This window comes from Propithecus coquereli, unplaced genomic scaffold (assembly GCF_000956105.1).
Source record: "Propithecus coquereli isolate 6110/MARCELLA unplaced genomic scaffold, Pcoq_1.0 Scaffold353, whole genome shotgun sequence".
In the NCBI taxonomy this organism is placed as follows: Eukaryota; Metazoa; Chordata; class Mammalia; order Primates; family Indriidae; genus Propithecus; species Propithecus coquereli.
This window is the reverse complement of record NW_012149208.1, coordinates 1,511,786-1,525,618: the sequence shown is the minus strand read 5'-3', so window position 1 is coordinate 1,525,618 and position 13,833 is coordinate 1,511,786. Positions and strand designations below refer to the sequence as shown.

General features: G+C 56.7%; 1 protein-coding gene across 2 annotated transcripts in view; it reads left to right on the top strand.

The window, feature by feature from the left end:
- TCF7 (transcription factor 7 (T-cell specific, HMG-box)) overlaps positions 1-11,891 on the top strand; it is a 28,771-nt gene extending 16,880 nt beyond the window's left edge. The window contains exons 2-8 of one of the 2 annotated variants that reach the window (XM_012651326.1): positions 2,734-2,845; positions 3,645-3,735; positions 6,876-6,995; positions 7,449-7,611; positions 7,720-7,827; positions 8,470-8,518; positions 10,943-11,891. In XM_012651326.1, the coding sequence (XP_012506780.1) occupies positions 2,734-2,845; positions 3,645-3,735; positions 6,876-6,995; positions 7,449-7,611; positions 7,720-7,827; positions 8,470-8,518; positions 10,943-10,965 (666 nt within the window). In that variant the 3' untranslated portion in view covers positions 10,966-11,891. The remainder of the gene's footprint in view (positions 1-2,733; positions 2,846-3,644; positions 3,736-6,875; positions 6,996-7,448; positions 7,612-7,719; positions 7,828-8,469; positions 8,519-10,942) is intronic. The other variant, XM_012651327.1, reaches the window with a different exon arrangement.
- The last annotated feature ends 1,942 nt before the right edge of the window (positions 11,892-13,833 follow it).

Here is a 13,833-nt window from a genome sequence, read left to right as displayed (position 1 = left end):
TGGGCAGGACTGGTATTCTCATCCCCATTTTACGGCGTCAGGCTCAGGGAAGAGGCTGGCCCGGGATCCTCTAGGGAAAAGGTCAGTAAGCCTAGAGCCGGTCTTGCCAACCTGCCTCCCATCACGGCACACTTAAAAACTATCGCTGGAGTAAATGGAAAAGGACGCTGGAGGATGGGCATCCACGGGAAGTCCTGGGCGTTGTGAGCAAGGAGAGTAGAAGAGGCTGGGCTGAGCGGGGAGCTGGGGCCACCAGGTCAGGACAGACAGTGGGAGGCCACTGGAGGCTTCAGGCAGAGGAGTGACAGTCTGATCCCTGTGGCTGCTGGATGGAAGACTGTCTGAGGGGCAAGAGAACAGCAGGAGTCCAGGGAGGCGGCGGCTGTAGTTGCCTAGGTGAACAGTGACGGTGGCTTGGGCTGAGCTGGGGACGAGGACGAAGGGAGAAATGGTGGGATTCTACATATATTTTGAAGGTAGGACGCTAGGATTTGCTGGCAAATCGGACATGGGGTGTGTGAGAAAGAAGAGTTAGGATGACCCCCAGGTTTTTGGTCTGAACAACTACAGAGATGGAGTTGCCATTAACTAAGGAAGACGGAGAGGAAGCTTTGGGGCAGGTCAGAAGTTCTGGTCTGGATAGACTGAGCTGGAGGGCGGGTAAGGTGAGACTCCTAAGCAGAGGCGAATGGGCATTTGGAAAGTGGAGATCCTAGGAGAAGAGGGATGGAAATGTGGAGTCATCAGATGAAGATGTTTAAAGCTGGGAGTCTGGGTGAGAGGAAGAGGATGGGGACCAGAAACAGAGCCGAAAAGGAGGGCCCATGAGGTTGGAGAAAAATCAGGCAAGCGTGGTACTCTGGAAGCCAAGTGAAGAAGCTGTTCCGAGGAGGGAGAAATCAGTTGTCTGCTGTGGAGAGGCTGGGTAAGATGACGGAGAATTGACCAGTGAGTGCAGGATTGTGGAAGTCCCTGGGGACCTTGACGAGAGTCATCCGGTAGAGGGACGGGGCAAGAGACTGGCTGGCTAGGCTGAAGGGAGAAGGAGAGCTGAGAACTAGAGGCAGCAATGGGGACGGGTCTGCTGAAGCTTCTGTGAAAGGGAGCGAGACGTGAGCTGGTGGCTGGGGAAGCATTTGCAGATGGCAGCCTGTGGGTACCCTGACGGGAACGAGACCGGGCTGCTGAAGTGCTTGGCACAGCGCCTGGCATGTGGCAGGGACTCGGTATCCGGAGGGTCTCACATGTGTCCACATACCCCGCAGCTGCCCGGCCCTCTCCTTTCGCCCTTGCCAGCCACCTATGAGGACATCAACTCCTGTCTGCCTGAGCACAGAAGGAAGCCTGGGCAGCCCTGTCTGTGAGGCTCCTCCTGCTGGGCAGACAGGTGAACAGGGGCCCAGGCAGCAGTGTCAGCACCTTCCCCAAGACCCGAGGGGAAGAGCGCAGCCTGTAGCCTTTAGGCAGGGTCGGGGGCACGGCAGGCCAGGGCCGTTGCTGGGAGGTAAGAGCCTGTGCCCAGGCGGAAGCTTCGTGCCTTGGCTGCAGTGAGACTCACACCCAGCCTTCCCTTTAGCCTCACCGGGGACCCCTAACGGCCAAGCGCCAAGGGACCTGTGCCCGGCCACCTCACCACGAGCTACCCTGCCCTTCCCCAGACCTGGAGGTGAAGGGATCGCGAACCCCATGCATTACCAGAAGATCTTCACAAGTCTGGCTCAATTCACCAGTGGGGAATGTCACCAGAGTGGGGAGGAGCCGAGGCCGCAACCTTTCGTTACTGTCTTGCCCCCAGGATGTCCCCCGTTTTGTCCGTGCCGTGGGTCAGAGATCTCGTATCTGTGCTCCCAGCCAGCGGCACTCCCACACGCACTCCCACACGGACTTTTGGAGCGGGCAGCTGGGCCTCGGGTGTGGGCGGCGTCTCCAGGGCTGTGGCCTGTGCGCGTGTGTGCCGAGAGTGCCGGGGAGCTGGGCCTTGGCCCTGGCAGTGGCTCCCTGCGGCCGGCTGTGTGGGGGCCCCTTCCCAGCCTGCCCACTGAGTCATCTCATGACAGAGCCCTGCGACTGGTGTGAAAAGTAAGAGTCTTGCGGTGCTGAGGGAACAGGAAGTGTGGGGGCTGGGCAGGTCGGCCCTGGAGGGAGCCAGGCCCCACTCGGCCCCACCTCCCCTGAGTGAGGGGACGGAGGGAGCCCTTCCCTGTGTCAGCACGTCCTGTTAGGCCGGAGATGGGACAGGGTCAGACTCAGTACCCCCAGTCTGGGGGCTTGAGGAGGAGGGAAGAGCTCCAGGCTGTCCGCGCTAAGCCAAGTCCTCAGCCCCTGCCCTGGGACCAGGGAGTGGAGGCCACGAGCAACACCCGGCCCCCAGCCAGCCTGTCAGTTCTCAGAGAAACTAGGGGATGGCAGAGATCAGGGGGCCAGGAAGGGCTTCCTGGACAGGGGAGAGGCACCTCCTGGAACTGAGTGCCCAGGAAGACCAAGAGGCGCTCTCGGAGGTGGGGCTACTTGGGCAGAGACTAGGGGGGTAGGGGGCAGGACAGGGCCACTGGACACAGGGTGGCTTGAGCGGTACCCCTTCCCTGAGGCCTGTGGGTCTGACCACCACCACTTTTCTTTGACAGCTGGGTCGCCCACACAGCTCACTGGGACTCTGCCCATTTGCATGCCCCGCCCCCTGCCATCCTCCTTCAGGACTCCCCACGTTCACCCACCCTCCTTCTCATTTTTCAGCACAGCAAGGCCAGTCAGTCCCCCCATGGTGTCCCCCAACTCTCTCCTCTCTACGAACATTTCAGCAGCCCACACCCCACACCTGCACCTGCGGACATCAGCCAGAAGCAAGGTACGAGCCTGGGATGGGGAGGGGCCCGACGAGTCCTGAGCCTGAGGGCCAAGTCCCTGGCTGCTAAGACCAGGTAGCAGGGTCCATTTTATAACCAGAGAACCTGGGGCTGTGCAAACCCAGGGCCCAAAGAAAATACCAGAAAGATGGACTAGGGGGCTGTGAGGGTACCGGAGGACTGGGGGAAGTGGTGCCTGGTCAAACTTTGAAGCTTGAGGTCGAGGCAGGGGCCGAAATCCCGTGGGTGGCCCTTACTGCCCGGCGGCTGTGCGCTGCTGATAACCGTGAAACTGCAGCCTTTCCCTCCCCCACCGAGAAAATGGAAAGTGGTGGTTGTGATGGCTGATTCACCTCAGTCTCGGGCAAAGTCATTCTGAAATCCGCCACTGTCAGCTGTGGGAAACCTGCTGACTTCACCCCTGGGGGGCAGGTGGAACCCTGGCTCCCCAGGCCAGGCTGCCCTACCAGGCTGTGCCCCCAGCAGGGAGGCCCCAGTCACAGACCAGCAGCGGACCAGGAAGTGGCAAGGCCTGGTCTGCCACTCCGGAGTGACTTCAGCTCTGCCTGCTGGCCAGCCTGTGCCCTTAGGCAACTCACCCACTCCTCTGCCCTGGGCTCCCTTACCTGTCAAAGGGGGATATTATCACACTGAGATGGTCCTGAGTAACCGGTCTGGGTCTGGTCCTTGCAACAGGAGGGGGGCTCTTAAGGTCCCTGTGCGGGGCTCTAGGATGCAGGAACTGAGGAAGCGGCTCGCCAGGTCAGGCCCGCCCACTTACTTGGCCTCTCTCCCCTGCAGGAGTTCACAGACCTCTGCAGACCCCTGACCTCTCTGGCTTCTACTCTCTGACCTCAGGCAGCATGGGACAACTGCCCCACACCGTGAGCTGGTGAGTGCGGCCCGGTGGGGAGCGGACACTGTGCACTAGCCGACCTGCCCTTCATCCTCCTCCTCTGTCCTTCCATACCAAGCACCCCACTGCCAGCTCTGCACAGACACCAGGGGCTGACCGGCAGCTCTGTCCCAACCTGGCTCTGAGCTAGGGGTCCTCATGGCCCCTGTGGGCCTTCCCCAGGTAGCTTGATACACGCCCTTTGTGGAGGTAAGAGCAGGCTCCTGGTCCCAGCCCCGCCACAGCCGAACTCTCCTCAGTGGCCAAGAGACGTGGTCTCCTGGCCCCCTTGGATGGGAGAACTCTGGGCTGTTCAGGGACCTCCAGAGCCATAAGTGTGTGAGGAAGAAGAGGTAGGCCTTAGCAGGGAAGTAACGGCATCAGTGGCCACCAGAGAGGCTGCTGCTTCTCAGCTGCCGGGTAGGCAGGGGAATACTTCCCACTGGCCTTAGTGCCTGCTGCTCGCTGGTCCTTTCCTGGCTGAGTTGCTTGAGGAGTTCCCTACAGTGCCTGCTTGAACCCAGGCCCCTGGCCAGCTTGCTTGGAGAGTCTACTAAGGCTGGGCCAGGAAAAGGCAGCCTGGATCCTCGAGTCAGTAGCTTGACTGTGGGTCAGAGGGCTCATCCTCCGCTGGAGCTGGGCCTCGGCAGGCTGCTTGGCCCTTTAGTCGCCTGCAGTGTGACCTGCACAGGTCTCCAGCTTCTCTGGGCCGGGGCAGTCACCCACCAGCAAGAAAACCTGGCTTCCCACGGAGGTAGAGCAAGCCAAAGGCCCGCCTGCCACTCCCCTTTTGTTCAGTACACTCCTCTGTTTTCAGATTCTCCTAGGACAAAGCTCCCTTCGGAATACAGATTAGGACTACCCCCATGAGTACCCCCAGGATCAAAGTGGGGAGACAGTGCTCAGAGCCCAGCCTAACGGGGCTAGACCAGAGTTCTGTAGACACAAATCTCTGCTGGCCTGTCAAAAGCATCCCGTACGCCAGAAGCTCTGCAGACCAAAAGATCTGAGACTAGAGCAAACGCTTCCCTACTGAGGCTCTCAGGAGGGGACTTCAGGAACCCCGTGCTCTCTGCTCCCACCAGGTAGCGCCTGGCTGCGAGAAGAAAAGGGGGGTTATTCTAGCCCCCATGCACCGAGCCCTGCTGTGTGGCAGGCAGGGTTCTGGGCACTGGGGAAGCGCTGCTTAAGCTGACTGATACTTAGTTCCCTGCCCTCTCAAAACTCAGCCCACCTAGGGCGCGACCCAGGCAAGAAGCCAGACAGTTACAGGGCACTGTTAGCCCTGTTAGCAGTGCTTTGACTGGGGACTGTAGGAGCCCAGAGAGGCACCTCATTCAGCTTGGGGATCTCAGGGCTTTCTGGAGAAACTGTCACTTAGCCAAGCAAGACCTGAATGAACAGAAGTTGAAGCAAAGTGGGGCAGAAGAACACTCCAGTGTCAACAGTGGGTGCACTTTCTGATTGAAGCAGCTGAGACAGAGAAAGGGGGGAAAGAAAACCAAACAGTGGGTACAAAGGCCCTAGGACAGGTGTCAGCCGTGTATGGTCAAGGAAACTTAGGAGGCAGGCTCGAGGGCTCTGGGGGCCTGCCGAGCTGGGTCCTGGGAGAAAGCTGCCCTTTCCGTCCCCTAAGCACCAACACGAGCCTATAGAGCGAAACAGGTGCAGCCACAGGTTACCCCCTGGTGGTGGCAGATCCTCAGAACACACGCTGGAGTGGTCCCAGCACAGACCCATCTGTCTCACTGTGGGTCAGGTCAGGTCAGGCCAAGCCAAGTGGGGGAAGTCCTTCCCCACGTCTGGCCAGCAGCCAGACTGCTAACAGCTGTCTCTCCCAACCACAGGCCCAGCCCTCCTCTCTACCCCTTGTCCCCTTCCTGCGGATATAGACAGCACTTCCCTGCCCCCACTGCAGCCCCTGGCGCCCCCTACCCCAGGTGAGTCCCCAGCCCTGCAGCCAGGCTCCTGCTTCCTGTTGCCCAGGCTTCAGTGCCCACACAAGGCCCTGCCCAGGCCAGTGCTTGCCCTGTGTTAGTCTTTTGTCCATCTGTCCGTCTGTCATTCTGTAGCCCCCTGTGCCTGAGAGCAAAGCTAGCGGGAGCGCAGGAGGCTTCAGCCCAGGCCACACTGTGCAGAGCCGTGTGCGTCCACTGTTCCGCAGCCCTGCTGGGGGAAGAGGGGCTCAGGCCTGTCCTGGGCATCCCCTGAGCTCTGCCCAAGCTGAGGCAGCATCTTTCACATGAGCATGCCCAACCTCTGGCCTTCAGGGGCGGCCCTGTGTGAGCAGTAAGGAGCAGAGTGGTCTCCAGAGAACAGCAAGACGGTGGCGGGGGAAGTGTGCATGCCCGTGTCCTTTCACCTGGCTCCCTCCTCGCTGACAGAACCCGCACCAGGCACGCAGCGGCAAGGGAGTGAGCAGACGTTTCCAGCCCAGCTGGAACTCTCAGCCAAGGGCAGGAGGTATAGGCACAGCGGCGGCAGCAGCTGAACGGGCCAGCTGGGTGATGGGGAAACCCCAAGGAGACCCAGCCAGGCCCGATGGGTCAGGGAGAGGGTAGTATGTTCTGAGAGAACAAAGGGAGCAGCAGTGACTGAGGCTGGCTGGGAGTGGGGATTGCCGGGAAGCAGAGGGGAAGCGATGGGGCTAGACGTGGCAGCAGGGATGCTTACGCAGGCCGTGCAGGTCCCAGGGAGGAGCCTGGGTTTTATTCTGCGGGCAGTGGGCAACTTTCAGCAAGAGCAGGCCAGGAGCACTCGTTCAGGTGTTGTCAAAGTCACTCTGGCTATCGTGTGGAGGCCTGGAGGGGTCAGGCAGGGGTGTGAGGAGGCCCACAAGGCAGCCACAGGCTCCTAAGGCTGGGTCAGTGAGGGCAGGATGTGAGAAGGGGACAGATTCAAAAGCTACCTGGGACTTAATTAGCAACCACCTAAATGGCATCCATGTAGATTTCTGCAGTGTGTCTATGCAGTGTATTGGAAGCAGGTATTTGCATTTATCTGTGTACTTGTGTCCAGGCCAATGGGGGTGGCGTATCTGTTCGCCTGTGTCCTCGTGTACCATGCAGGGGCCTCTGTGTGTGCAAAGGTCTGGCCTGTAATTCCTGGCTCAGCGTCAACTCTTCTCTTGCCTTTAGGTTCACCCACCCGTCCTTGATGCTCGGCTCCAGCGTACCCGGTCACCCCGCAGCCATCCCCCACCCGGCCATTGTGCCGCCCTCAGGGAAGCAGGAGCTGCAGCCTTATGACCGCAGCCTGTGAGTGAGAAGGCAGATGCTCGGGGGAGGGAGCAAGGATGGGATGGGCAGGTGAGCAGACCCGCTGTTGGCCAGGATACACACACCTCCCACCAGCCCCAAGGACTGCCGGGAGGCCCCTGGCCAAGCTGTCTTGTGGCTCTGGCTACTGACTGCTGTGTGTTTTGATCCTCAGAAGGAGGTGCTTAGGGAACAAGGATTTTGTTTGAGCCAAGAAGGGAGGGGCTGAGAAGAACTTGACACGTTTTTCCCACTTGGCGCTGGTATTCCCAACAGGAACAGTTCCTTAGCTCTCTGCTCACCCATTTTGGGGCAGCTAAGAAAGACTCCATTTACCAAACCCTAGTGTCATATACTCAGGCACACACTGGACCCACACTAGAGGAGGGTGGTGCCATTAGGTGGGCACTGGGTGGGGGGCGCTCCTTAGCTATCTGGATATGTGCCCCTCAGGAAGACACAGGCAGAGTCCAAGGCGGAGAAGGAGGCCAAGAAGCCAACCATCAAGAAGCCCCTCAATGCCTTCATGCTGTACATGAAGGAGATGAGAGCCAAGGTCATTGCAGAGTGTACGCTTAAGGAGAGCGCCGCCATCAATCAGATCCTGGGCCGCAGGGTAAGGCCATGGGCAAGTGGGCTGGCACGGATGGCCCCTGACCTCCTTCACCCCGGTGCAACCTGCTGACTCCCTGACGCACCCATCTACCCTCCTTCTCTACTGCAGTGGCACGCGCTGTCGCGAGAAGAGCAGGCCAAGTACTATGAGCTGGCCCGCAAGGAAAGGCAGCTGCACATGCAGCTGTACCCAGGCTGGTCGGCACGGGACAACTACGTGAGTGGCCAGTGACACACAGCAGGGGTGGGTAGGGGAACCTTTGAGATGACATGTGCCAGGGCACAACCTCAGCAGGGAAGGCAGAACTGTCTTGACGGCACAGATGAGGAAGGACATGGAGGGTCCAAGGCCTCCTGTGGCTTGCTCAGGAAAGGCCACGCCTGAGGAACGGCCCCCTGAAGGCAAGCCCGCATCCTGTTCTTCACTCCATAAGGCACTCACACCTGAGGGGCTGCTGCCCAGTATTTGGGCTACGTGAGCAGAAGGGGAGGAGGGGCTTGGAAGTCATCTCCCTTCATTCAAATTGGAGACCAGATTGGGAGAGGGAGGAGCCCCTAAAATGCACCCCACAGCAGCCTGGCAACAACTACAATCAAAGAACACCAGGGCCTGACAGTAGGAGGGGTCTATAGGATGTGTTGTTGGGGTTGAGCATTGACCTGTACAGGCCGTTCCTCGCTAGCTTCCCTGGGGGAGGCTGGCTGCGAGCAGGGCTAGCGAGGGTGGGGGGTGGGGGCCAGGGCAGGGGAACATACCGCCTGCTACATGAACTGGCTTCCAGCCAGGCTAAGAAGCAGGCCACACATATCCTAGTGTCCACCTCCCAGATCTGAGCATCCCTCCTTTTGTTCCCTGCAGGGGAAGAAGAAAAGGCGGTCGCGGGAAAAGCACCAAGAATCCACCACAGGTGAGGCCTTCCTCGGCAGTAGCAGGTTCTCCTCCATGCCCTCATTTCAAGAGCAGCCCTGCTCTGGCCCAGAGGGAGAGGCAGCCCAGGAGCCTTTAGGGCCTAGGCCCTCTGGAAACAAGGCTTGCATCTCACAAGTCAAAGCCCCATGCAAGAAACAGCTATACTAAGTCCCAGGGAAGCCCAGCGGAAGCCAGTTCATGTAGCAGGCGGTATGTTCCCCTGCCCTGGCCCCCACCCCCCACCCTCGCTAGCCCTGCTCGCAGCCAGCCTCCCCCAGGGAAGCTAGCGAGGAACGGCCTGTACAGGTCAATGCTCAACCCCAACAACACATCCTGGCTGGTTCTGCTGGGACCAGGAGCAGGCTTTCCAGTACAGGCTGAGTCAGGCCCCATGCCTAGGCCCAGCAGTCACGCAGCCTGCTGGCTGAAGCCTGGCAACTTGTCCCCCTCCCACCCCCATTTTTCATAGCCATGCAGAGTGCTCTATGGAGAGGAGGTCTAACACCCTGCTGCAGGCCTCCTTCCTGTGGGTGAATTCCTGCCAACTCTGATAACTCAGATTCCATATCCATTCAGCTGTGCCGCCCTAACACAGGGAAGCTGGAGGATAGGACAGGGACAGGACAGAGCAGAGTCCCCAGCCTGTTCTGAGGTGAGGAATGGGCCCTTGCCATCTGGAAATGTGTAGGACAGGCATAAACTATGGTCTTAGCCCTATCCCTTGAGGGAATATGGGTCAGCCAGATTGGGCATTGGCAAGAATGAAGAAAAGCTGGATAAAATGGGTAGGGAGTTGGAGAGGGGAATGGGCACCCCTAAGGCAGAAGAGACTGGATCCTCATGGGCTTCCCTGGGCCCTTCTGCAGCCTCGACGTGCTGTAAGGAGCCCCCTCCCCACCCCACCATCCTTCCCACTGCCCAGCTGGGTACTCACCTTTACTGATACCTTGCTCTGGGCTCTTGGGCTGGCTGTGCCATGGAGACGCCCACTCTGCCTGTGGGGGCTGTGGGGTATCTGTAACTGGCTAACATTGATGTTACCTCTTCTTTCTGGGCCCTGCTCTGCCCTGCTGCCTGCCTGCTCGCCCTCTGCCCTGCTCATGCCCCTCTGGCATGCCTGTGCACAGACCCTGGCTCGCCTAAGAAATGCCGTGCTCGCTTTGGCCTCAACCAGCAGACGGATTGGTGTGGTCCGTGCAGGTGGGTTTGTCCCCACCATCATTCTCCTTTTGCTTCAAGCTGCTTCCCTGACTCTGTACATGTTCTGCTGGGCCTGCAGCCCACTCCTTTGGCCCCTCAGCCCCCTAGCATACCCAGAGTGGGGAACCCGTACCCACTAAGAATGGAAGTAAACACTGAACACAGATTGTGGAGATCACTTGGGTCTAAGTGGGAGGAGGAGGGGAGGAAAAGAGAATGTTCTAAAAGGCAGACTCAAGGAGGTGGCTCTAGTGCTGGCCAGGCCTAGCTGGTCCTCAACAGACAAATCTCTCACACACCACCCTGACTAGCCACCTTGCTTCTGCCTATAGGGTCCCTGCCTATACCACCCTGAGCCCTTACATCTGAGAAAAACAAACTGACGAACTACCTGAATAACCTGGTTGCCAGGCAGCCTCGTGACGTGCTGTCTTGTACCTACTGAGACCAGAGGGCTGGAGAGGACCAGGGGTACCACTGGGCTGGCTAAGGGCCCTGTGGCACTGAGCCTGTGTGTTCCATCATACAACAGAGAAATACTTGTGGGCATGAAAAGATTTACTCACCCAGTGGTTCGAATTGCCTCATTTAGGTTTAAGCCAGGCCTGGCAGAGCCAAGACCAAGGGTACTCCAGGCAGTAAGGTCACTGGCTCTAAGGAACACCTGTCCAGCCCCTCAGTGTATCCCACATTCCCTGTCCAAGGGCAAAGAGGAATATTGGCAGGGGCGGGGGATGCCCACATGTGCATGCACAGTGGGAAACAACCCTGTTCTCGGAGGAGGGCCTGTTCCCTCCATTCCATGCTACTCAGAGAACTCTAGTCTGGTAACACCGGAGAAAAGTACACTGTTCACCACTTCTTCCCCCATCCCAGCTCTGAGGACTGGGACTGCTCAGCACCGAAGCCACAGGCCCTGCAGCCCTGCCTTAATGCAGATACGAGCGCCACAGACACACGTGCAGCAGCTCGAAGGCCGGGGCTGGGAGATGGCTCCTGTGGAAACCAAAAGGTCCCTGAGCCATCCTGTGGCTGTTCTGGGAACTGCACTCGCACTAGGTCTGGGCCGGGCCATGCATAGTCTAAGCAGTGTTGATTCAGGTCAGGGGGCATTGACATATCACCCCAGTCATGGGGAGGGGGTGGTAAGCTCAGCCGGCCTGTGCAAAGACAGAAGTTTTTGGTTGTGGTGTATGACTATGAATTCACCCTCTGTTTACAGATAACTCTCTTCACTATTCCTAGGAGGAAAAAGAAATGCATTCGGTACTTACCCGGAGAAGGCCGCTGCCCCAGCCCCATTCCTTCCGATGACAGTGCTCTAGGCTGCCTTGGGTCCCCAGCTCCCCAGGACTTGCCCTCATATCTTCTGCTGCCCCGCGTGCCCACAGAACTGTTTGCTAGCCCTGCAGAGCTGGCACCTACATCCCCAGGTCTATCTACTGCTCTCAGCCTCCCCGCCCCGGTGTCCCCACAGGTGCCCTGCAGCGCCCTGCAGAGTACACAGGCACAGCAACAAGAATCTCAGAGACAGGCAGCCTAGCAGGCACAGGACAGCTGGCTTCCTCCAGGGGCCCACCACCCAGGAGGAAGCAACAGAGCTCCAAACGTGGAAACCAGCTAGGGGTCCTGTTGACTGCATCTCAGTGTCCAGACCCTGAAGATTTCAGAGGCTGCACAACTTCTGCCTGAACCTGAGGCCATCAATTCAGAATGCTCTGAGTGGTGGGGATCAGACCTGTGTTGACGTGTCATCTCATTAAGGGCATCTCTTGTACCTGTGGCAGCCTGCATCTGTTTTTACCATCTGTCTTACTGGCCAGAAGCCTCTGCCTCCTTGCTTTTCTGCTACAGGTCATAGAGGGGCTAGACTAAGCCCAAGCCACCTTCTCTGCCCCTGCCTTCCCTATCTCCCACTGCCACACCTCCCCTTACCAGACACTTCAGACAACAGGTGAGCATGGTCACAACCAGAAAGCTCAAGGTGACAGTGCTTCTCTCTTAACGGAATGGAGAAGCTCTGGAGAGAACCAGAGCTCTACAGAGAACCAGCTGCTATTCATAAGCCTCTTACCATGTTCTGAGGCGCTTGCAAGACGCTGGGGTGAGGAATGCAATAGGTTAATAAGTTTAGGCCCAGCAACCTAGGCAACAGGAATGACCTGACACTACCCTGTGAAGCAAGTGTGGGTGAAGCGGGGGGGGGGGGGGTCTGGCTCTAGTTGAAATTACTTGGAAATGTTTCCTGAGAAACTCATCAGCCTAAGAAGCCCTGATACCAAGGCCTCAGGCTTGTCAGTAGCAGCTACAGTCAACAGGTGAAAATAGTCATGGCCCCAATCTAGTGTGCATCCCGCCTCATTGCCTGAGACTTCACAGTTGCATTTCCAGCTCACCCATGGCAGCCGAGCCAGCTCTCAGGCAGCTGCAAGAGAGGGCAAACCCCAAACCTCAGGCTAGAGCCTGTCTTCCGACATTCAAACCAGGCTGGCTTCAGTTTCCCTGTGCGACTGCAGGAAGGAAGAGCGTTACAACTAGAGGAGCCCAGAAAACCTCTAGTGGTGGTGAACAGGTTTTCACCACAGCCTACTTTAACCTATTTTTGAGCCAAGCTTCAACCCTGAGCCTTGAAAAACAAGTTTAACTTTGTTTTCTGCCACCTCTTTACTGTACAGAGCCTGAATCCAAAGAAAAAGGGTTGTGTACTCGCACACATCCCTCAAGAAAGCCTTTAGTTCCTACTGTGGCCACTGGTGTCCCAGAATCCAAAGATCACATACTCTAGTCTAACGTTGCAAGAAATCTTGACAAACAAGGACCATTGTAGTGTTAAAGTATTTTTGTATTGTTAATCATCATAGAAAAACTTTTTTAAACATGAGAATAAAGATACTTTTTACTGGGTTTGTTTTTCAAAGCCTGACCCTGAGGAATAAGCTGTTTCAGCAACAGAGCATGACACACTTTTCTTTTCTGCAGTCACGACACTTGGAGTTTACTCCCTATTAGGGTACACGTGTTCCAAAACTTCCAACTTGCAGAAGCCAGAGATTAATCTTTGTCACCTCCCCTAAAGGGGCTTGGGGCCATGCCCCACCCCTGAGAGTTGGGCCCATACTCCCATTCAAGCCTTGCTCTTAACCCCCCAATCATCTGACCGCATAACTGATGCAGGCCAGCCTGCTTCCCAGTGCTCTTGAGAATAAATGATTGGAAACTGCCATCCATAAATCTTGAGAAGACAATCCAACCTGAAATAGGTACACATGGCCACAAGGCTCCATTATCCTCTGAGGGCAGAGAGAAAAGACAAAACATTCCACAAATGTTATGTCTTATTTCAAAGAAATCAAGAGTCTTTTATAACCTGGTATCGCCATAAAATCCTAAAGAATATTTTTTCAAAATTAAAATCCAGATCCCAACATAAATAAAGGATATTTTGATAGCACCCTTACCCCCTCAAGACTATCTGCTAAGACAGTCTTAGGAAGTATTTTTAATAATTTCACACAAGACCTCTGATGTTTGAGAAATCCACAACCTACTTTTTACATGGCAATTTCTACCACATCCAAGTATTTTATGTTTAAAAATATTTATAAATACATTCATCTTGCAGAGTAGCGCCTATTTAAAGTAGGCCACCACAGGTTGAAACCCCAGATGTGCTTCTTCCTGGGAGGGTGCTGGAGGACACCAGCCATTCTTGACATCTGGCCCATTTAAAAGAGTTCTGCTCTGGCGACCTGGTTTAAAAAGACTACATTCTAGTCGGGGCCTATGCAAGACCGGATTGCTGCATCTGATTCGGTGTCTCCGTTAGAGTACACCAGGGACGAGAACAAGGCGCCCTCTGAATGTGAAAGTAGAGAGGGGTACTTGGCAACTTTGTTTAAATCAGACCAGCCTTTAAGAAACAAAACACACCTACTTCAAAAAGGAAATTCAAATCCTCCCAAATCACACTGGCACATTCCTATGAGGCCAGAGGGTGACAAGATTGCAACCTCAAGTTCAACTTCAAATACCACACCAAGCCCCCTCGCCGCCAGCAAAGAACAAACCCTATTTTCTGAGACATCACAGGATAGATACGCCAGGCTCCCTTAT